This window comes from Cyrtonyx montezumae, unplaced genomic scaffold, assembly GCF_038088225.1.
Source record: "Cyrtonyx montezumae isolate F1298 unplaced genomic scaffold, pur_monq_1.0 scaffold_12, whole genome shotgun sequence".
In the NCBI taxonomy this organism is placed as follows: Eukaryota; Metazoa; Chordata; class Aves; order Galliformes; family Odontophoridae; genus Cyrtonyx; species Cyrtonyx montezumae.
In genome coordinates, this window is record NW_027071848.1 from 7,516,149 (window position 1) to 7,540,559 (window position 24,411).

Sequence of the window (24,411 nt, forward strand, 5' to 3'; positions counted from 1 at the left end):
CTGGAAGTGCCCAAGGCTGGGTTGGATGGAGGATTGGTCAACCTAATCTGGTGGCTGGCAGCCAGCCCATGGCAGAGGGGTTGGAGTCTGATGACCTTTAAGGTCCCTTCCAACCCAAACCACTCTGTGATTCTATGATTTTCAACTTGGTTTAGGAATTTTCCACACTTGCTTGTCACAACACAGTGATGTTTCCAGTTGATGTTGGGGAAGTTAAAGTCTGGCAACTGAACACCTCATTACCATAGAATAATTAATCTATCCCAGCATTCCAATCATGGGATTCATCCCATCAACTATCACTAATATCAATGATACAACTCTGGGAAAGGATCAAAGCTTCCAGTTTGTCTCATTTGCTCCTCAAACCAGGTATGTTCATACACAAGCATTTCAGATGTGCTTTTTAACCCTTAATGCTCCTTGGAGAAATGGTGCTATGCCATCTCTTGGCTTAACTTCAGTGTTCCTGCTGGTTTTCCCTCCCCCTGTACCTGTCCTTAGGGAATTGAAGTTGGGGCCAAGTGCACACCTGCTGTGTTACACATCCATATTTATTTTTCTCTGTATCTTCTGTTTGCCTATAATAACTGTTTTTGTGTACATTCTAAGTAGTGATTCTACCTTGTGTTTATTGGTTGTGATAAAAGCACAGCATTTCGTTGTTTCAGCACCGTGTAGAAGACCATCTTTAGCACTGTCTAGAGTCCGGAAGTCCCCCATGTTTTCATTCTCTGTGAGAGCTTATTATGGGAAATCTGAAGCACTTTGATTTCTGTTTTCCTCCCACAGATTGTCGATGGCAAACTGTGGTTCCAGTTGGACTGCGGGACTGGCCCGGGGATCCTGGGAATTTCTGGCAGGGCTGTCAATGATGGCAGCTGGCACTCAGTTTTCCTGGAGCTGAATCGCAACTTCACGAGCTTGTCCCTGGACGACAGCTACGTGGAGCGCCGCAAAGCCCCCCTCTACTTCCAGACCCTCAGCACGGATAGCTCCGTCTATTTTGGAGCTCAGGTCCAAGTGGACAACGTCCGCAGCCTGACCGACAAGAGAACCACGCAGGTCTTGAGCGGCTTCCAGGGCTGCCTGGATTCAGTCGTCCTAAACAACAACGAGCTGCCCCTGCAGAACAAACGCAGCAGCTTTGCAGAAGTGGTTGGCTTGACAGAGCTGAAACTCGGCTGTGTGCTGTACCCGGACGCGTGCGAAAGGCATCCCTGCCAGAACGGCGGCACCTGTACCAGCGTGCCATCTGGTGGTAAATGTTTTGCATTGCTTTATGGGTTTTCCCCCTCATTTTCCTCAGCAATTTATTGTTGGAGATGGTTTTATGCAGCAGCCTGCTTAAAAAAATCTCATGAACTCTATAAAGCTCAGATAGGTATTGCAAATTGTGTAAAAGCTGTTTGCTCTATAAATAATGGTGAAACCGTGCTCCTTCTCCTTGCATTAGTGTTCCAAAAGGAAATTGATATATTGACTGTTAGGATAATCCTATTTCTATAGAAACCAATAGAATTACAATTACTGTAATTCTCAGCTGGATTTTACAGGATCCGTTTACAGCAGCGAAGGTTATACACAAAGATGGTGATTTCAAACGTCCGTCACTGATGCAGTGGTACTGTTGCCCTTCTCTGTTTCTGACGCTGTCACAAATAATTACTGAGCTGTCTACAACCACCTTGGTCCTTCTGTGAGTAATTTCATTCCGTGTCTGCATATAGAAGAGTGAGTCTGAGCCACTATAAACCCCCTCGAAGCGAACCTACAGCTTCCTTGAAAGCCTGAGTGCTTCAAGGTCTAATACCAAAGTTTATAGGGTTTATAGGATTTAAATGGTGCTAGAGTTTCTTATCCAGTGGTTATATGGTGGCATGTGTAATCTGTTTTTAGTGACTTACTGCATAGTAATCTAATGTAGTAAACCAGTAAACTAATCTAATGTAGTAAAACTAGTAGTAAACTAATCTAGTGGACAGCATACCCCAACCATAAGAATATCTCAGTGGGAAAATAGCAAATGGCATTCATCTGCAGGAAGGCAGGAAGTCATCCTGCCCCTGCACTCAGCATTGGTGAGGCCTCACTTTGAGTACTGTGTTCAGTTTTGGGCACCTCAGTGCACAAAGGACACTGAGGGGCAGCAAGGCTTGGGAAGGGCTTGGAGAATATGCCCTACATGGAGAGACTGAAGGATCTGGGGCTGTTTAGTCTGGGGAAGAGGAGGCCAAGGGGAGACCTTATTGCTCTTCCAATATCTGAGAGGCGCTTACAGCGAGAGTGGGGTTGGTCTCTTCTCACTGATGACAGGTGACAGGACAAGGGGAAATGGCCTAAAGTTGAGCCAGGCTAAGTTTAGGTTGGATATCAGAAAACACTTCTTGACATAAAGGGTTGTTTCCCGAGGGAGATGGTTGAGTCACCATCCCTGGATCTGTTTAAAACCCATTTGGATGTGGTGCTCAGGGCCATGACTTAGTGGAGGGTTGTTAAGAGTTAGGGTAGTATGGTTAGGTTGTGGTTTGAACCAGTGATCTTTAAGGCCTTTTCCAACCTGAGTGATTCTATGATTCTATGAATCTGTATAGGACCTTTCTTGTAGGGCTGTTCTATTTCTGCTTTCCTGCCCCCTTTTTTACACTGTATTAGCAGAAGACACTCTTCATCTTTTCTGACAAGTTAAAACTTGGCCTTAGTGAGCTGACAAGGTCTGATACCCCCATGACCTGATTATGACATTTTTCAGTCCATAAAACGAGAGTAGTCAGCAGGGAGGTCTTCTGCAAGCACAGAGCTTTCCATTCACTTACTTTGGTGTTTTAGGTCATGTTTCCCTAAGGAAAATACTTTTTAACCATTATCGAGGATTTTCTGCTTAACTGTGTCTATGTAGTTCCCTCATACACATAAGACTAATTTCTGCTCTTCAGTTGTTTTCAGTTTTGTTTTCTTATTTCCCTCCTGGTTCCCCAGGGGCAGGTGGTTTTTTGCACTCACTTTCTAGCTCTACTTCTTGTTTGAGGGTTTCACTGTTACTTAGGATGTCTTTGAATCCAGTGGTTCCAGAGGAGACTGCAGAATGTGTTCCCAGTCCTCCCCATGCCACCATGACAACAGGGTCTTCAGAGGTCCTTCCAACCCTTCACCTAAACTGAGATTTTCTGTGCCTAACCTGTGTGGTACTTTTAACCGAGGTCTTTTTATGAAGGTGTAATTCACAGAGCTGTGTTTATTTTCTTAAACTTCAGTAAATTCTACAACTTTTGAACATTTTATTCAGAGCTGAAATCTGGTGAGATCTGAGCAAAACCGACCATCAGACGGATTTTTTGTCCTTATAGAGTAAGGCCCAAAACTATGGATTTTCTGATCCCAGCTCGCTTCTCTTCTGAATGTTTGGCTTTGATTCAGCCACGTCTTCTCCAATGGCAACATTACGTAAAGATTACGTAAATGGCTAGGAAATACATCTGTTCCATGTATATGGACCTAGTGTGGCTTTGATTGAGACTCCATTCTTAATGAACAAGGATAACCATTCCTCCAGCCATCATCCTAGGAAGCATGAGAACAGCCCCTTGTATTGAATTTGTTTGAGCTTATATTGCTCAACGATCTCATGACAAGTAAATTAAAACCTTTTTAAGGAGCTGTTTCACAGTTTCACAGCAATTGAATTTTTTTCCCAGCACCCTCTGCGTGCCTGCTCACACAGAGGGGAGCAGTGGGATGGCAAAACCACCTGAAACTTGGGCAGACTCTTGAAAATAGACCCATTTTATTACTAGAATGGGCAGGCACGGTTCTCATGTCAACGTAATTTGCTGCTGGAACACAGTCATGGAGCTGATTTAACTTGCCTGCTTTCCTGCCTCTGTGAGGGGCATGTGCCCTGCAGGGATGTTTCGGCTGCCTGCCGCTCAAGGTCTGTTTGCTGTTTTTACTGCCTCAGCAGTGTATGTAAATACAAGGTTGTTATAAAGCCATCATTCTTGCGCAATGGGCCCTGACTGTACATTAGCAGTTCTGTAGCCCAGCCCCTCAGGAGAAGTGGGCAGTTTTGTTTCCACCAAGCAAAACGGTTCTGCTGATAGTGTCCTACATGCACAGAAAGATCCTGCAATTAAGTTCCATGCAGCCCAACAGCACTGCAAATGCTGGTTACAGGGCCACAAATTGCAGTGTGCATTTAGGAATCACCAAACATATTCCATGACACAGATATTAGCAGATGGATTTTATAAAGAATAAAATGCAATCAATCTTTATTTTTTATAATCTTGGGAAAGGAAATGGCAGTTTTTTTCAGGGGAAATAGACATTTGAAATGCACTGTACCAGCAGAGATCTCATCCCCAGTCCCAGGGCATTTGAAAGGATCAAGATCTCTTCACTGATACTTTCACAGAATCACAGAATGGTTTGAGTTCGAAGGGATCCTTAAAGACCATCTAGTTCAACCCCAATGCAATGAACAGGGGCACCTACAGCTCCATCAGGTGCTCAGAGTGAGTCCAGCCTCATGCTAAGTACCTCCAGGGATGGGACATCCACCACCTCTTTGTTCAGCCTCTGTCAGTGCCTTTACCCTTACAGTAAAAAAAAACCAAAACCTTTTTATCTCCAATTTAAATATCTCCTCTTTTAGTTTGATATCATTTTCCCTCTTCCTATGATTCCTTCCTCTGATATGGTATTTTCCTCCTGTTAAAGTTTCTGGAGAATTATGGTTCTTTTTTCTAAACAGTGAGTATCTAGAATAATAGCAGGATTTCTTTTAATAAATCAGTCCTTTAATATGAATTTTACAGGGCAGATTTCATATACTGTTAACATCCTTTTTCTTAAAACACCCTACAGTGCTTTACAAGAAAATTGAGAGAAAAAGAAAGCTCAAATTTGTAGCTAACTTAAAAAGAAAACAGTCAAACAAAGGTTACCCAACATTATAGCATTAAAGTTGCTGGCTACATGCCAGAAATCAAAGAGCCAATGTCTCATTTACACACAATTTACATAAATTGATCATCTAAAATACAATCTCAGTAATAGCGTTCCTGTTGTGAGATCTTCCTTTCAGTTGAAATGCCTACTGTTCACCATTAATAAAAAGCTGCCTCTGAGTGCCTTTTATTGTGCAGCTATGGAAATAGGGTAACATTATGGCCCTGTGTGGGGGATTGTTAAAGCAGTGCTTTTTATGCACTAGGAGCGTGAACGTATTGTAACAGTAGGACAAAACTGCCATCTCAGCCTGCAAGAGAATGCACAGATAGTTCAGATGCTCTGAAACATCACTGAGAGGCTGTGGAGTCTCCTATTTGGAGATGTTCAGAAGTCAGCTGGACATGACCCTGGCCACCCTGTTCTCTGTGTCCTTGCTGGAGCAGACAGAGAGAGGATCCTGCCAACCACTGCCATGGGGTGAGAGCACGTAAAAGCTTCTCTGCTCCCATAATTTCATTTCTGGAACAGCAGAAAGTGACCATGATAGGAGTTGCACTCGTGTTTCCACAAGTCTGAATCAAATCCCATGTCAGCATTAGATGTGCAGTGCTGTCAGTGATTATAAAGCTGAGACAGGGCCCAGGGACCTCATGGGGACATATCACGTGTGGTTAAAAGAGCATGGGAATAGGGGAAGAGCACTCACCAGGATTGCTCCTGGCAGCTCAAAAGACTTCAGCGTAAGGATAATTTTCTTGGAGACATTGGAAACCGCAGTCCTGAAATATAGACCACATTCTTCCATATTTTCAGTCCTTATCCTCAAGTGTGGGTCAATAAAGCTATTTTTAAAGAAAGCTGTTAGTATTTTGAAACCTGACAAACAACCTCGTGTTCTTTAATGACTTGTCTCTTCGGACTAAAATTTCCAGAGGAAACTCAACCAAGTGTTTAAAGTGTGGTTAAGCTATAAGCAGCTAAATATGAGATCTTAAAATGGGAAATGTCGCACAACCTTAATAATAGAGTGATGTTACCAATTCTGCCAATTCTGTGTATGTTTATCTGCTTGAATAACAACATGAGCAATCACAGCAATAGAAAGCTTTACTGTAATCAAATCTGTCTTTTGCCAAGGTTTTCAGCCACAGAAAGAAACCTTATGCTTGTAAATCCTGCAATTAGAAGTGCAGTTACTTCCTTTTAATGTGATCAGTCCTATATACATCTGGCTTTGATTGAAGTAAATGGTTTATATAAGTTGGCAATTTGATTTGAATATGAAGCATTTGAGCAAAAGTATCTAGCAAGTCAAGGACTGAGGGCAAGGAGCAAGGACAGAAAGTCATTCCTTTCCCCTCTCATTTTTCCTTCCTCTCTTTAATATTTTTAGCGAGTTAAAATCCATTGGGAGAGAAATATGCAACGTGGCACTTATATGGTGATTTTACTACATGCTTTAAAGCATGTTGCCTGCATTAACACATAGGTGTTTTTGAGGTCTATGTAGTTTTCAAGAGTGACAGAGAAACAATGGGTGTGTTACTGCTGTAGCTTTGAATTGACCAGGTCTTAAGTGTACTCTCAATGTCACTTCTTTCACGGAGACACAAACAAACAAGCATGCTGTAATGCAAGCACACCATGTGTGCATCAGTTCATTTTTAAAGGTTTTTTAGGAATTTGTTGGTGTTTTGTTTTTTTTTTAATCTTACTCATAGCTATGCTTTTTAGAGATTTGGATTGAGATTCACAGTTTCAAAGCAAATACACAGCAACCCTTTTATGGAAAGCACTAGGCAGCGATCATCTCTTTGAAGACAGATACATTAAATCTGAAGTGGCAGGAGTACATATGGCTGAAGAACACACAGCTCTTGAAGCTGGCCAGGTATGTCTCTAAACACACCAAAATGTAAGTGCTGGGATAGCTGTTTTCCATCTGCAGCTTTCTCATCAGTTAACTCAACATGAGATGATGTGTGAGCAGGGCCAAGGGCAGGCCTGCTCCTTGACATCAAGTTTGTCAGGGCTGGTGGCGCAGCAGGGAAAGAAACTGCATGGGGAGATCAAATGGGAAAGCCTAGCACATCACAAATAAAAGCCAGATCCTCTTGCATGTGATGGATAGAAACAGAAGCATACACATGTTCAAAAAAAGAATTGGCAGCAGTTAGGAGCATCCTCTTCAATAAAACCAAGCAAACCTGAGGATAGACAGGCATTCAGATGCTCAGGCTGGGAATTTTACCAACAGGGATGTTCACTGCATAACAGCATCCCATCTGCTGGTGGCACAGTGCCTGTCTTTTGCCAGTGTCACTGCTATTAAGTGCCAAGCAAATACAGGTATAGACAGAAAGCCTATGCAGTGTCTTCAGTTTCAGCAGGTTGCTCTTTGGTAAGGTCTGGGCTGAAAAGGCCATTTTTCTTCTTGTCACTTTATATGACTGAACAGAAATGCAACAAGTCAGGGGGACAAGCCAGAGTCAAGTCAAAAAGACAAGAGGACATCCTCTGGAGTCAGAGAATATGGCACAGCTGCATAGAAGCATTTGGTGAAGGAGCATCAGAGAAACCTAATAAAACAATCAGATCACCCAAGACTAATGCCATAGGCATTAGAAGACTATGTCTGTGTAAGTGTGAGCAGTGAGGCCTTACAGAACCAGGTTTACTCTGGGCAGTGTTGAGCTGGAAGGCACACATCAGGAGTGTGGATAACTTGATCCTGAAACCCTGAAATGTGTGCACTGAAGGTGTTCCAGTCCTCAGTGCCGTTTTTCTCCACAAACTCACTGCCCATTGCTCTTTAGGGCTTGTTTATACAGATATGGCCCTAACTAGACTGTGTCATTGCTCAGTGGTTATGGTTTCACAGAGTTGGCTGTTCACAGAATCATAGAACAATAGAACTGTTAAGGTTGGAAAAGACCTCTAAGATCAGCTAGTCCAACCAGCTACTTGTCACCAGTATTGCCAACTAAACAATGTCCCCCCAGTCTCACATATCCATGGTTCTTGAACACCTCCAGGGACATTGACCCCACCACCTCCCTGGACAGCCTGTGCCAATGCTGTTACCTGAGAGAAGAAGCCAACCCCAACCTCACCACAGTCTCCTGTCAGCCAGTTGTAGAGAGCAATAAGGTCTGCCCTGAGCCTCCTCTTCTCCAGACTGAACAGTCCCAGCTTCCTCAGCCACACCCCGTAAGACTTGTGCTCCAGACCCTTCACAGCTTCATTGCCATTCTCTGGACATTCTCCAGGGCCTCAGTGTCTTCCTTTTGTTGGGACAGACTGTTGTGACACAGACCTAGGGTGCACTGACCGTTTCCCAACAACATCGTGGATGTGTTTATCATAGCTTTCTGTCTTTTTCCACTGGTTCCTTCTGAAGCCATACAGTGGTGATTTGTTGCATTGGAGAATGCATATCAATATTTTTCAGGATCAGTATGCAAAATTAAATATTCATATCTCAAAGGGAAAACAGATAGACTGTATGATGTTAAATGCTGTAGAATTTCCAAGACTTCCACTGTCTTCACTGCGAACAGGGACAAGCCCTAGATATCTTGGAAGAGGAATTATTTTTTCCTACTGAGAGGGCAGGGGCATTTGACCCCTGTACTTCAGCTGTACTGTCCTTAGGCATGGGAAGTTTGCATATTACTCTTGCATTTAACAGATGGGAAGAATTTCATGACATATTACATAGGTATTGCATCAAAAATGTATTAAAAATACTTTATTAATCCTAGGATGCACCCCTGACAAAAAGGTTTTCTTTAGAAATGCTCTTTGTCCACAGCCATGTGGCCACAATGTGCAGCACCAGGTGGCATGATAGCTTCTGCTGGGAGGTTTGGAAAGGCATGAAAGGTCTGGCAAGTCTGCTGGTCTAGTTGATAGATGCTGTGAACTGAGCCATTGTATCTGCTTTACTCCACTAATTTTGACATATGCTTTGCTGTGCTGGAGTTCTCCCAGATGAATGTTTTGCTGCTTTGGTTGTGTGTCACAGGAAAGCTCAGCGTATTTTGCCAGTGACATAGAGTAAGCAGGTGTATGGCAGTGCTTCTAATAGGAAATCAGTGATAAATATTATAATATAACACTAACTTGTTTTATTGTCTTTTTTTATTCCTAACTTTGTGTTGTTTTTTTTTTGATCCCCAGACTTAGAAATTATACTGAATACTTTAGCCACCTAATATATGATTATGTTCTACCGTCATTAAATCAAATTCAGTCAAAAATGTTGGCTTTCATAAGTAACTTCTCATTTTTGTTTGGTTTATACATCACCCAACAGACCCTGGACCCATCCAGAGTATTCAGTTTGGTATAAAATCCCAATTTGAAGTCAGTGTATCTTGATTATATATAATTGTCAATAATGACAGTAAATTAACCCTTACTCCTTTTATACTTAGTGGAAAAAGGTTTTTTTGTTTTGTTTGTTTTTGGTAGTCAGATCAGTATCTCTCAGGTTGTCTACAGTGAATAAATGTAACAGAATGTGTTACACAACAACAATCCAGAGCTTAACTCAGTGCAGCTGAAACAAATGTAAGAGGTGAAAAGAAAATTATTTGAAGGCTTTGGTGTTCTGGTGTTGCTTATTAGTAACATAGGTGCACAAAGATTGATTTTAAAGTCATTTCAAAGCTATGTAGTTGTCAAATGCCAGTTATCAGATAGTTAGAAAAACAGATCTATTCTGCTATTATATAAAACAACATATGTGTTCATGAATAAAATGTTATATATATTTGAAAATTTTCATTTCACTTAAACCTGATGAGACCATATATGTATACAAAAACATTACTGCAAATTTTTCAACCATAGATGTCACTGTTCAGTCATAAAATGGAGCAGTGAAACAGCCTCTCTTATTCATGCTGTGATTTCTACCTCAATGATTTCTAGATCAGGTGTTCTACTGAGTAACAAAAAATACTTTGTAGGAATGGCATCAAAATGTGATGCCCGGTGCAGTCACAGTTTTGTAATTCTTCAGTACCAGCTCTCTGCAGATCTGAAGAGCTGTTCGCATTGTCTGAGTGACTGTGTAAGACAGCTAGAATAATCCTGTCTTGCTGGTGCTGACCAAGTATGCTTTCTAGGAACATCTGCAGTGGAATCATTTCTTTTCTTAATTCTGTAACCTTCAAATAGCAGTGCTTTTATCCCCCTTTTTGTTGCTGGACAACAGACATGGTTGATCTGATTATCTATTTCATTTATCTTCACTTAGATGGATTTGGAATCTTGACTGAATGAGCCACTAAGTCTTGTTCCAGGTTTCTTTGCTGAAGCCTGTCTTCAGGAAGAATTCAATTAGGATAACTGAACAAGGCAAACTGAAGCAGATAGGACATAAAAGACATAACAGTCCTAATGCAGAATTGCTTTTTCCTCATGCCACGACTGTATTGTTTCTGTGAAATTCTCCTTCTCATAACTTTGCCAAAATTTCCTGCCTCGTTTTCTAGAACAGTGTCTTTTAAAATGCATATATGTATATATACATTTTCATATATGATTTTATATGTATATATACATTCATTTCAAAAACATAGATGTAAAGATTTCAACTGCAGTAATGGCAGGAAGATTCCTTGTTCCAGTTGATTAAGATGCCATATTTAGTACATTGCTTTGATATGTGAACCCCGTAAGCAGAGCTTGAATCTTGCCTACACATCTATTGGGACATTTTGATTTTGTAAGTAGATCTTGTTCTTCTCAAGTGAAAAAGGACTCAGATTTCCACACAATATGAAGACGTGCATATTCTTACTGGATTTCTTTATGACCTTAAATAAAGGACTTATTAATGGCAAATCACAAGGAGAGGAGAATAAAACAGACTGTCATTTGCTACTTGAGGTAGTGAACTGATGGTGTCAAGAAATGTTTCTGACTCACATTGCTCCTTTGCTGCCATGGAAGATGGACTTTGGTACCTTACTGTCCCCTTCTTGAGTGGTGTGATACCCAATTTATTGCAGCTAGTGATTAATCAGTCTCCTAATAGCATAAACAGCACTTAATCAGCTTTGATTAGGGGTAGCATTCCCCAGTTCAGCTCGTATTATGAAGCTCGTGGTTCATGCCTTGATGATGCACCTTATGAAAGAGTTGAATATCATTGTCAAGTGCTTTATTATTGCAGTCTCATCCCTGCAGTGTCATCCTTATAAAAGACAGGTATGAAAAAGCTCTCAACTGATGTATTTGATCTTTGATGAAGCCCCAGATGAGGTCTGGGCCAACAGTATTGGAACATATGGTCTTTCTTTAAAAAAAAAAAAAAAAGAGGGAAATCCATTGCTGATCTGGGATATTTACTGCAGCCAAGGTTGTTCACAGGAGACATTTATTCTTATCTGAATCACAATGACTGGAATAGTTGGAGCTCCAAAGATTCCACTGGTCCTTGGTTAAGTTACATGAGCTCCAATCACCAAATATTCCAGATAAGCACACGGTCCACTGGAGTTAGTGTGGACCACACAGATGTACTACAGTGAGAATAGGCATCCCTTCTTCCCTACAGGATAATAAAATTTTTGGAGTAAATTAGCCAAGTAGGTTCCTTTGCTTCTAGACAACAGTGGATGGCTTCTGATGTATTTCTTTGTGTCCTTTACCTCTCAGGATACCAGTGCAATTGCCTCTCTCAGTTTACTGGAAGAAATTGTGAATCAGAGATCACAGCCTGCTTTCCAAATCCCTGCCGGAATGGAGGTTCATGCGATCCCATTGGCAATGCTTTCATCTGCAACTGCAAAAATGGCCTGACTGGAGTAACGTAAGCAGACTTTTCTACACAGGCAATCAGAGCATTTAAATTCAGTGATGGAGTTTATTTTTTTGACTGGGTGCTTTGTGCCCAACTCAGGGACATGATTTAGTGATGGGATGCTATGAATCACGTTGACAGTTGGGTTCGATGATCTCGAAGATCTTTTCTAGCATAGATGATTCTATGGTTCCCTTGCAAAAAACAACCCAACACTTTGTGCTTAAATCAAGTCCAAGCTAATGAAATCTATGAGGCTTTCTGAATCCAGCTCTGAAGCTATTGTTTCAGATGTGATCTCCAAAAGAAATATGGATCTCACTAAGATACGATCACCCTGAGATATGGACACCTGAGTCAATCCATAAAGCCTGTGGAAGCTGATCTGGGATCTGTTCTTTCTGAGAATGGATCAATTATTTAAGCATAACATAAAAGCCTAATTTATTGCATTTCTTTTTAAAATTCAAACCTTGATAATGTACTTGGTGTAAAAACTTGCCCCCTGCTTTTTTCTCATTTACTTTGTACATCTTGTTTTGTTTTGCCTTATTTTATCACCTGCTTTTCTTCTCTGTTCTCTCTCTGTTTAGGGTTTCTGTGATTATAATTTTCCCACTTCTCTAATATTTATTGATTTTTATCTCCAGCCCTAAATCAATTTTAGAAGTCAGTATATCCCCCTTTTCTCTCAAATTAGTAGTCTATGAATTCTTTATTATACATATTTTCAGCTCTGTTTTTTTCCTTGACTCCCCTTGATAATTGTATTGAATCCCATGTGTTGGTCCAAAAGTGATATAAAAGTGATGAGATCTTCTGTTATGTTTTGTGATCCATCTTAGGATCAAGGAGCCTTTTTCTGTGAGATGCTTTAAACTTTTATTTCCTTCTTGACGTTTGTATTTTATTATTTTAGAAAGCCATGGAATAACCACAGAAAAAAATAAATGCCATTAAATAACATGATAATAATATGTTAATTGGACAAGCACCAGCAAGGTGTCTTTTTGTTGTACCACTTGGACAAATGATCTCTTGAAAACTGGGCTGTTCACTAAGCATTCTTCAAACACCATGTTTCTCCTTTTCTTCTTTTCAGGTGTGAAGAAGATATCAATGAGTGTGAAAGAGAAGAATGTGAAAATGGTGGCTCCTGCGTAAATGTATTTGGTTCATTTCTGTGCAACTGCACCCCTGGCTACGTGGGGCAATACTGCGGTCTTCGCCCCGTGGTGGTTCCCAATATACAAGCAGGACATTCGTATGTCGGCAAGGAGGAGCTGATAGGGATAGCCGTGGTTCTGTTTGTCATATTTGTGTTGATCATCCTTTTTATAATTTTCCGCAAGAAGGTATTCCGCAAGAACTATTCCCGCAACAACATCACACTTGTTCAGGATCCAGCAACTGCCGCCCTGCTGAACAAGAGCAATGGCATCCAGTTCAAGAACATCAGGAACAGCGGAGACAGCAGAAACATCTACCAGGAGGTTGGGCCTCCACAGGTTCCTGTAAGGCCGATGGCCTACACCCCATGCTTCCAGAGTGACTCACGGAATAACCTGGACAAGATAGTGGATGGGCTCAGTGTGGAGCACCAGGAGATGACAACATTTCATCCCGAGTCCCCTCGCATCCTGACAGCCAGGCGGGGTGTGGTGGTGTGCAGCGTGGCTCCCAACTTGCCCGCAGTGTCTCCCTGTCGCTCCGACTGTGACTCCATTAGGAAGAGCACATGGGATGCTGGAACGGAAAGTAAGTGATGGATGCTGCTGCCACTCTTCTTACCATAAGTATAGCTTCCTCACAGGGTGCAGCAGGCACAGCTCCACTTACTGCTCTAACTTGAAGGCTGATGCATTGAAAATTTTGACTTGGTTTAGCTTTGAAAGAGTATAATTAACACTAGGCACACAAAACACCTTCTTACATGCACTAAGTATGACAGAACACATTATTTACTTGTTCAAAAAGCGTGCACTCAAGCACTCTGAGCACTCGTTCTTCAAGTGATACAATGCAATTGTCTTTCTAATGGGGAAAAAAATTGAGGCAGAGTTCTCAAACAGAAACTCTGCTTGGTCTGGGTGTTTGGTCTCCCAGGGAAGTTAAAATTTTTAAACTTTCTACAAGAAATTCTATTTTGCAAGGGAGACATTCACCAATATATTCTCTAATTCGACTGTCAATGAAATGAAGCAGGAAATCAAGCACCACTTAGAGAATCACCCTTTCAGTTCATTGCATTCTCATCTGCATGCAGTATCAGGGTGATCACAAACTTTCTTTTCCCCACAGTCACACTGTTTGTACTCTGATGGTTTCTCAGCAGCTTAATACAGTGCCCATTTTCATTCCTGAATGAGTTGCTGGAGATACAGCAAGCCTCACAGACACCAATTTGTTGAGCCAGAGTTAAGGCCCTGTGTTGTCCATCCCTGCTAGTTAGAACACTTCATAATGGCTTGCTTTCACAGAGCACAGGGTTTCTTTCTTTTCTTTGTTGAGTTTTCTCTTTTAAGTAACATTTTCAAATTAGTGCTCAACCTCATTGCAACACAAATTTGATCAAACCTATCAAGAAAAATACTCGATCCAGGAGTTATTTTAACTCTGTTGTTTTAGGGAGTAAGAAAACAGCAAAGAGAGATGAACTGTCTACAGTGCCTCTCATTTGACATGCAGGTTTTCAGCTAAGGCGACACATTGGCTAAGGCCTTCCTCTGAAGAACAGGAATTAATTCTTATTCCTTCGGGCTGTATTTCACTGTTGTATTGTGGTTGACCTTTTTAACCATTAAATATAACCTTGCTGATTTAAAATATCAGCATGTAAGCCACCATCTGTGCTCTGTTCTGTGCTTTCTTGGTTGCTCTTAACACAGATGCTGGTATCTGCATGAATTTCTGCACAGCATGAGGCCATGCTATGGGGATGGGCCTCAGCTGTCAGCGAGTGGAAAGCAGTGCAGCTTCGTTGCTGCAGCACTCATTCCATCTACTGTGTACCCTGCTTCTCAGCAGTACAAAATCAGCTGTTACTATATGCAGGTGCCCCATACTGGGTAGAAATATCTACAGATTGCAGGTGGAGTGCTGTACTTAGGTGGATTGACTGTTTGCAGCACCTGAGTTTGTTCGTTCATAATTAACTAAGACATCTGTCTCAGTTCTTGCTGTGGTTGATATGCTTTCCTTATTATCACTCACAGAATGCATATATGAATGTGTGTATTTAAGCACAGGCTGCAGTTACATTCCTAAATGGTAGATGGTTGACGAGACTGAATGACCATGATGAAGTGCATAATCTGATCTACATCAGTGGTGAACCCAAGGGTCACTGACATAAAGATGCCCAGTAACTTTGGTGGGCTTTGTATGAGCCTCTTAAATTAAGAAATGAACAGTAAAGATAAATGTACTGGTAATCTCTTGTATAAGATATTTATACCACATTTTTATAATCATCAATTTCCTTGCCACTGAGACTACAGAGGGTCCAAAAGGCAATACTGACTGCAGGTGTTTAATCCTTGATAGCAATGGTATCAGCTGCTTGGGAACCTGTTTGACTTCAAACACTTCAGCAGTCACTAGCTGCCTTCGTGGACAATGGGTCATTTCCTCTATCTGGAGGAAATTTATTCTGACAAAAATAAGAAAAAGCTGTCTGTTGGCTATGTGGTACAAATGTGCATACCAATAGAGTACCATTTTGCTTTGTTTTTGCTGTCAATGAAGGTAAAGGTGTTGATGACGCTGAAGAAGTGACCTGTTTTTCAGGAAGTAATAAAGGCAGCAACTCTGAAGTACAGTCCCTCAGCTCCTTCCAGTCTGACTCGGGTGATGATAATGGTAAGAAATGATTTTATCTTTATTATGCTGGGGACAAAGGCATTTGACTCTCTTAATAAAAACAATTAGGTGACATATAGAAAACCCTTTAATGATGCTGGAAGTCAGAAAGCCGTGGATTCAAACCATAACTTTGTGGCCATTTTTAAATTATCAGAACGTAGCTGAAATCTTGGTGCATGGAGCCATTACATCAGTACCAAGCTTTGCACTGAATTAGAGTTAGGATACAGCAGGCTCACATTGCCAATATAGAAGTAGACTAAGAGGTAGCAAGTTCAGCTGAGGCTTTTCTATCCTTTTCCCTCTTGGAAGGGGATGACTTTCATGTTTCATCAGTCAAATCAAAGGGAATTTCTCTCCAGTTTGCCAGGTCTCATTCACAGTCCCAGCAAAACTCTGCAGGTGCTCAGCATGCAACAATGAGTGGATGAGGCAGTCCCCGGTGCCTTGGCCTCTCCCTGGCAATCACAGCTCAGCGAACAATAGAGCACCATTAAATCCTTGCTCTGTGCATGTTAGTTGTCCTACATCATTATCTCAGTGGGTGACGTGGGCAGGGCCATACACAGCCAGAAAGCAGCACACAAAGTCAGATCAAACCCTTGTTCCAAGGCCCATGCATGTGGAGCAGTGGTGCTGAGAAAAGCCAAGATGTTTCTGCCAGGGAGGGATGATGGTTGTCAGGGAAGCCTCATTGAGATACACATAAAAGATTAGCACAAAGAGATTGCACTTAGGTTCCTCACTCACCAGTTAATGAACTGTCAGGAGGCTCAGTTTCTCAGTCATGTCACGCAGCTTTCCCCTAGGTACTCCTGAATGTTGGAAAAAGCGCTTAAAGGGAAGGGCACTTGCAGATGCTTTTGGTGCTTTTGGTTCAGCTGTGACTGAAGCACCATGAGTATTTTTGTCACACTTCTCAGGGCTTTTCTGTGTTCCCCCTCAAAAAAAAAAAAAAAAAAAAAGCAAAACACTTCTGTGATATTACTGTTACTTCAATAATTATTCACGTGTTCATCTGTGGCACATGGTTCCTTTTTATATCCCTCAAATTCTAATTAGGCTTTTCATCGCATTCCAGTCACTGGCACAATATCCACTGAAGCTGGATCTGCCCACTCATTTTTTGTGAAAGCTACACTTAAAATATGACCTTTAAAGATAACAATTCTAGTTCAGGGTCTAAACAAATCTGTAACTACAAACAGAATGGGAGGAGTAGCTTTAATCATCTGAGTCATTCTGTAGAGGTCAATGCAAGACTGCATGCTCTGATTTTCCTGCAACAGCAGGGTGGGTTTGCAGTAGCAGAGCCTAAAATACAAATATAAGCATAGGTAGTATTTGCACGCACACCTACTTGCACATTGGGGATATTGGATATCCTTCCTGAAGCCATAAAAAGTAATTTATGGTATTCCTTGTGATCAAAAAAGACCCCAATTTTTTGTGATTATAAAGAAAATAAAATGCAAAAATAGTCACTTTCTCTCAGCAATAACAGTCAACTCACTTCAAAGGCAAGTCACAGATTTCCATCATAAGCAATTTCAAAACAAAGGGATGTGGCAAAAGCAGACATTTAGGTTATCATTTCACTGCCATTGAATTGCTGATTGTGCTGGGTAATCCAAGGGAATTCTATAGGGCACCGTTTTCCTACCCCTGGGCAGTGCTGGGTTTGGATGTTCTCTTCCACTGAATTGCTGGGGTAGAGTTTCCCTCCCTTCTGTGGGAATGCTCTGCACAGCTCTCACCACAGACAACTCATATCTGCCATGAAAACTAATTCTGGCCGTTTCTGACCTCATGTTCTCACTCCCTGTTGTCCATAGCTCCCAGATCTCTGGCAGAAGCACCACTCTTCCTTCTCTCATTACCTGCCCCCATCTGGATGACATTGTCAGTAGTGCAGGGACAGACAGATCTTCCTTGGGGGTTCTTTTTGTTTCCAGCCCTTCCCTGCCATGTCTTGCTTACACCAGCAGCACATGAGGAAGCCATGAGTAGTTCGGAGCTGCAACCCTACTGACAAGGCAGGGCTTCCTCCTAGCTCTGATAAGGCTCCTCTTGCCTTTTTCAGCCACCCTCTACCTCTTTTTCTACCCACACAGAAAGTAATTACATGGTGCCGCTTAATTTTCCATAATGTCTGTTATGCATTAGCCAATATGAGCCTCCCTTGTTTATACAATCACCAGGGCCACTGATACCATAAATATAGTCAAAGACAGAACATGGTTTCTTTGGCTCATCAAGACGTTTTGCCAAGCTTTCACAAGGACTGAGGAAATTGGATGTGATTCTTGATCCTATGCCCAAAATTGAAGAGCCCTCTGAATGTTTAACATAAGGTGAAAAGTGCTATTAGTGTTAACATGCTTCTTGTGACCTCTAAGTCTATTGGCTGTGTGAAACAAAAATGTATTTCCTGCCCAACATTTCTGTTCGCCTTAGCCTGCTCCAGAGAAATCAGTTTTCTTGTAATTAAGACAGCAGAAAACCCAGTACCAGCTGATTGTAAAGGGAGCTCTCCCTTTGAGTTTTGTCTCAAGTAGTCAAAGGCAAGGGTGTTACTTTGTCCAAAATCATCTACAAGATCACACACTGTACTGCTGTTTTACTCCTTGTTAAAAGATTGTTTGGTCAATACCAATTATTTCGAAGGAAAAGTATATTTTGGTAAAACAGCTGCAGAGGACGCACAAGGTATTTGTGAAAATATTCTGTTAAGCAAAAATCAAAATTTGAACCAAACCTACTTGCCTACACCCTTCCAATTACAGCAGTACCACTTAATGTCCCAGAGATACTGCATTGCACAGTGCAAGCAGTAAATAAGTAAAACATTTCTCTTAGGAAATGGATTAAGCCTGGTGCTGTTTCAGACGGTGCAGTAGTATGAAGATAATGATTCCTTGGAGCACATATCATGGTCTCTGGAGACCTTTAAGCAAGAGTGAATTAGAAATTACTGTCAGGTAGACAAGATACCGCTGTGGTTAATTGAATCAGCTGGCCAGTCTGTTTGAATTTATGAGGCTATACACATCATACCATACACCTTTTTGGAAATGTTGGTTTGGAATTTATCACCGCTCTGAAAATGTATGGGATTATCTGAAATGAAGTGTCCTGCAATCCACTGCATAAATCATTGGTCGGCAGCCTTTTTCTTCAATGTCAGTTCTGTTTGAGAGAATTTATTGTGGTAACATATGACATATGATTTAAATACTAACCTGAAGCTGTCCTTCCTCTCCCCTTATTTTCTGCTTTCCCTCCCCTGCAAGCTTCCATAGTGACTGTCATACAGCTTGTCAACAATGTAGTTGACACTATAGAAAATGAAGGTATTTAATTTTTTTTCTTTCTTGTTATGCAACAATGCTTCTTGTTTTCATTGTGAAATGTTCCAGCAGAACCTCACTAATATAAACTGACCAGCAAACCTGAGGTGGGGATTGGGATTCGAAAATCAGCATGTTCACCAGCAAACCCAAAAGTGGTGTACTACAAGGTATCTTTAGGTAACTGGAAGTGGTAGAAAGGTATCAAGGCCATCATCATCTTTTGGTCCAGTCAGTGTTTTTGCTTGCTTATTGCCTTAGCCTTCTGAGAGAGTAGGATGAGGTTGACAATGGAACCAAATCATTGACGTTGTCCTGTCTGCAGAGGATGGGAACAGAAGGTGCCAGAAGGTACCTGTAAAATATCCTAAGCTGTGGTTAAGCTGGGTTATGCACTCCATTGAGAGAAACATAGTGGTGGTGGGCAGGTAGCTGGTTTCTCCCAGGTAATAAAGTGCAATAGAAGATATATAGACACAACCCCCTTGATGCTACGTAGCAAGGCGGCCTCGCCACCACCACTTTTCCCTTGGGGTTCATGTGTGTAGTGAATAGAGTGTAGCACTTGGATCCAAAGACCCCTTATTCAGCTCTGCCATTGACCTCTGGGTAATCTTAGACCCATTTCACTACAAGTGAACTAGTTCCCTTGCCTGTCAAACAAGAACATTACAATTTGGCTCTCCAATAAAGCACTGAGGAAATGTGATATAGCTAAGATAAATAAGTTTTATTTATTTATACAACATTTATCTTAACTTTGGGAAAATGTTGACTTGAGTCTAGTTAAGCATCAAGTCCAAAATGTAGTAAATATAGTATATTTAATGATTATCTGAAGTGTAGGATTGCCATTCTACTGGCTGCTGCATAAAAAGAACTACCCAGAAACTCAGAAATTCTACTCAAAAAGAAAGAAAGAAAGAAAGAAAGAAAGAAAGAAAGAAAGAAAGAAAGAAAGAAAGAAAGAAAGAAAGAAAGAAAGAAAGAAAGAAAGAAAGAAAGAAAGAAAGAAAGAAAGAAAGAAAGAAAGAAAAAGAAAAGATAGAAAGAAAAAGGAAAGAAGAAAGAAAATATCACTGAAGAGAAAGCGTGGTCTCTGTAATTGGCTCTGCCTTCCTAAGGGAAGACATAAGCAATCATACTGGATTCCTGTCATGCTTCACAGGTCAGAAAAAGCCAGCCTGGCAGCGATCTCTGAAGGCCACCACTCAAAGAGCTTTGCCCACTTTCCAGCTCCTTCTCTGAGAGTTGTTCTCACAAGCTGTGCAGGGGGCTGGTGACAGCAGTGCACTTGTAGTTGCACAGAAGTCGTGGGTGCAGAATGGATGCCACGGGAGGGGGCAGAGCTCCTTCCCCATGGAGCTCTGCAGGTGCTGCAGGTCAGCATTAGTGAGGTTCTCCTGGATCCTGAAGCCATGCAGCTCGGAGGGATCAGACGCATCTCGGGTGCAATGTCATTTTGCTGAAAGATAGCAACTTCAGCTTTGAAAAAAGAGAGAAATGAAGGAGAAGAGTGGTTAGGGCCGGTTCAGACAGTGCTGCTAAAGTTGCAGTAGCCAGAGCCCTTCTCAGCCCAGGCTAATACAGAGCAGGTAGAATGCCAGTATCTGGCTAATGAGCTAATAAGTAAATCATCACTGTCACATGGCTCATGTGATGATAATCAAGGCCATGAGTTGTGTTAATACATGGAGGCCTGGAGAACTGTATGCTTTGCCCTCATTTGTGGCTGAGCCCAAGAGAGGAAACCCTGTCATGCCAGGAAACACTGTTCATCTGGCCAGGCCTCCTCCAGCAATGCAGTCCAGAGATTTTGTCCAGTCAGTTCCTGCATGAAGCCCAGTAATGTGGTTGAACAAGAGCATCCCATCTAGAAAGTGCTGCAGCTTTTTCCCCGCTCTTTTCTCACTCAAAACCTCTTCCCCTGCTCTCTCCCCAACCCCTGCACCCTCTCCATACTGGAATGCCTCCCTCCCCACCAGCTAGCATGGCAGTGCAGGTGGGAGGTGGGTATGGGGTTGCGGGGCATTGTAGTTGATGGCCCCATTAAATGGCTTTGTATTCTATTCTATTCAGGTTCTTATACCGTGCCCATCACCATGGTATCTGAGCCCAGGTGGGCCCAGATTTGTTTGAACCGGCCCTGAGAATGGTAGATTCTTATTTTTCTGTTTCAAAGTGAACAAGTGAGAGAGAAATGTACTTTGCAATTATAAACCATATAGATGGTGGATAGCCATTTTTGTATTAAGATTTCCAGCTCTAATGTAATTTCATATCTTTTCAGTGAGGGTAAATAGTTAAGATATGGTAGAAAAGGAATATAATGCACATGACATAATCATTTCTTTATGTATGTCTGCATTTGACTGGGCAAGCTTATCTTGTACGTTAAAATAAGGAACAATTTAAAATCCTATTAAACAACACTGAGCCAGCTGTATTTTAGAACTTATGCATGCAGAGCTTTGTATTTTCACATGTAAGTCCATGCTGGTAACAAGCTCCTAGTTACCAGTTTTTACTTTTCACTTTGTGTCTGGCAGTGTCTGTCATGGATCAAGGACAGAACTACAACAGAGGTGATTTTTCTGGGACCTTTTCTTCCTGCTGGACTGTGCTAGGGTGGGAGGGCACTGACTTGGTCTGTTTTTCTGTTACTGCTTCGTGTATCCTCTTTTCTTTGAATTCTGTTGGGTTGCAAATGCTGCATGAGAATGGCCAACCACTTTTTCGTTCCAGGATCCAGGTCTTACTCTCTCAGTCAATCAGATTGTTTGCTTGCACACTTTCTTGAAACAAAGCCATTGGAGGTGGAAGGAGAGTTTAGATATGATATCATAAGCATGCTGACTTCCATTATGTATTTTTTAATTGACTTTGAAAAGCACTGTTTTGGAGATTTTTGTAATTTTGGTTTCTCAGCTTTGTAGTTTCTAATATAACCTAGTAGCATCCTAAAATGTGAACAGCCTTCTAGTGGCTGTGGATGCTTTCTTTGCTTGTTTGCAATTGCATCATCATACCACATAGTCCCTATGTGCTATCCCTTGGGTCAGAGCATGGCTGACCCATGCAGAAAACCTCTGACGCATGCTGTGATCTAAATGTGTTTTTAGGATTAAGAGTTTGCTCATTAGGGAGTGCATGCCAGACATCCCCTGGTCATTAGTGGCCCCATCCTCACTGATGTGATTCTCTTTCCAGCATACCATTGGGATACCTCAGACTGGATGCCAAGCACTCGTTTATCTGACATTGAGGAAGTGCCCAATTTTGAAACAGCGGACGGAGGCTCGGCTCATCACGGCAGCACCAGAGAGCTGGAGACAGATTACTACCTTGGTGGCTATGACATCGACAGCGACTACCCACCCCCTCACGAAGAGGAGTTTCTGAGCCAGGACCAGTTACCACCTCCTCTTCCAGAGGATTACCCAGACCAGTATGAAACCCTTCCACCGTCGCAGCCGGTCTCCATGGCAAATACGCTCAGCCCCGACTGCCGGCGACGGCCGCACTTCCACCCCAGCCAGTACCTCCCTCCTCACCAGTTTCCCCACGAGACGGACACCGCAGGGGCTCAGACTGGGAACGAATTTAGTACGTTTGCTGTTGGCCCAAGTCAGAACACAGAAAACATTAGTGCAGGTAAGATGCCCTTATCCTTGCACAACTCTCTAGATGCCTCCTCCTCCGACGTCTCAGCCAGCTGCGGCTTTGATGACTCCGAAGTAGCCATGAGTGACTTTGAAAGCGTGGAGGAACTCAAACTAGAAAGTGTTCACATTCCATTTGTGGAGACCCAGCATCAGACACAAGTGTAAAGGAAGATCCCTTCTTCTTTCTCTTCTTCCTCTTTATTTTTTTTTCCTTTGTCATTTGGTCCAATTAATAGTATAAATATTGAGAAGAAATTTTGCTGAAGGTGTATCTATATATATTGGGCAATGCAAAAATACAGTATAACCCATTATTAACTTGTTCAGAAATGGTATTGTATGTGCAGACATGAAGAGACCAATTGTGTTAAGTATCACACATTACAAAATTGTTACAGACAGTCTGGAGAGTGTGTACCTTCTATTTATTACCAAGAGTTAAACTTGAGAGGAAGGAGAAAATGATCTCATTGCTGAATAAATTCTTTTTCTCCCTCCCACCTCCACATAGGGTTTGGGGTTGTTTTTTTTTGTTATTGTATTATTAAAAGTGTTACAGTGTTATGAACTTCCTACAGTATTAAAGGACTGGTGTGGATCATTCCAAGAGGCAATGTTGCATGAAATATTGTCAGTGAAAGAGTGAAAGCAATTGATCACTGAGGCTGCTATGTACATCACATCAGATGCTTAAAAAACAGCATTTACAAATTGACGTATCAAAGACGGTCATCTGCCTATAAATGGTTTTGTTTGTGACATAACATTTCATTCTACTTCATGAACACATACAGCAATGCATCTAGAGCGTTTATTTACTCTAAATCAGCACACTTTGGTTGCTGTTTTTCAACACAATGTGTACAACTTCACAGCTGAGAACTTTTAGAAATGTTCCACCTTGTCGCTGTCAGCCCAATTCTGCCCCAGCTGTGTAACTACAGCTTCCTTTGACTTCAGTATGAAATGTGAACACAGATGTAAAAACATTTGGAAAACATAAGGTATCCATGTAACACAGCTGTGTGGGTTTTTTTTAATTCCTTGCTTGGGCAATCTCCTCTTTGACAGCAGTCATGATGCTGCAATTATTGTAGTAAAATTAGTTGAAATTAAGTTGCATAAAACATTGCTATCATCTCAGATTGTTAGTTGACATCATTTGGCAAATGTCCATTCTCAGTGTTTGTGGGAAGAGCTCTCAGCTGCTGCAGACTGACTCTGTTGGTTGAACTGCATGGATGGATCGTGGCAAGGCATATCTGGTTTTAGATTTTCTGCTGGATGTGCATGTGATTTCACATGATTTGAGGACTTCCAAAGGTTGTTTGCAGACTGCAGGATGTCGTTGTGGAATGAAGACAGCGGCAGCATTACTGCGATCTTATGCTTCCCTCACCCTGCTTGGAGTAAATGGCCTTTCGCAATGATTGGCCTGAACAGCTCAGTGCAATATTGGAAATGTGAGATTTGCACTCAGTGTATACATACCCATTGCTCAGTGCTAAGAAGATGTTTTACCACTGCTTTTTATATCATCTCTAGATCTTTTACAATGAATGTGAGTCTGTTGTCTGCATTACTGCCTGAATTTCATCCATTCCTGCCATGGCATCATTCAGTCATTTTGGAAAGCTGTTGAATACATGACGTTGTTATTAATGAACGGATTCATTAACAGATTTCCTGTGCTACTTTCCATGTCCTATCTCTTAGTGAAACATGTTAATGGAATAGTTTCAGCAGTTGCATTCTGGGATGT

General features: G+C 41.7%; 1 protein-coding gene across 3 annotated transcripts in view; it reads left to right on the forward strand.

The window, feature by feature from the left end:
* The window catches only part of FAT3 (FAT atypical cadherin 3), a 313,352-nt gene extending 289,971 nt beyond the window's left edge, over nt 1-23,381 (forward strand). For 2 of the 3 annotated variants that reach the window (XM_065729980.1, XM_065729981.1), the window contains 7 exons: nt 793-1,261; nt 11,626-11,779; nt 12,873-13,528; nt 15,518-15,631; nt 18,928-18,987; nt 21,534-21,569; nt 22,195-23,381. In XM_065729980.1, coding sequence (XP_065586052.1) covers nt 793-1,261; nt 11,626-11,779; nt 12,873-13,528; nt 15,518-15,631; nt 18,928-18,987; nt 21,534-21,569; nt 22,195-22,814 — 2,109 coding nt within the window. In that variant the 3' untranslated portion in view covers nt 22,815-23,381. The remainder of the gene's footprint in view (nt 1-792; nt 1,262-11,625; nt 11,780-12,872; nt 13,529-15,517; nt 15,632-18,927; nt 18,988-21,533; nt 21,570-22,194) is intronic. The other variant, XM_065729982.1, reaches the window with a different exon arrangement.
* Nucleotides 23,382-24,411: the final 1,030 nt, after the last annotated feature.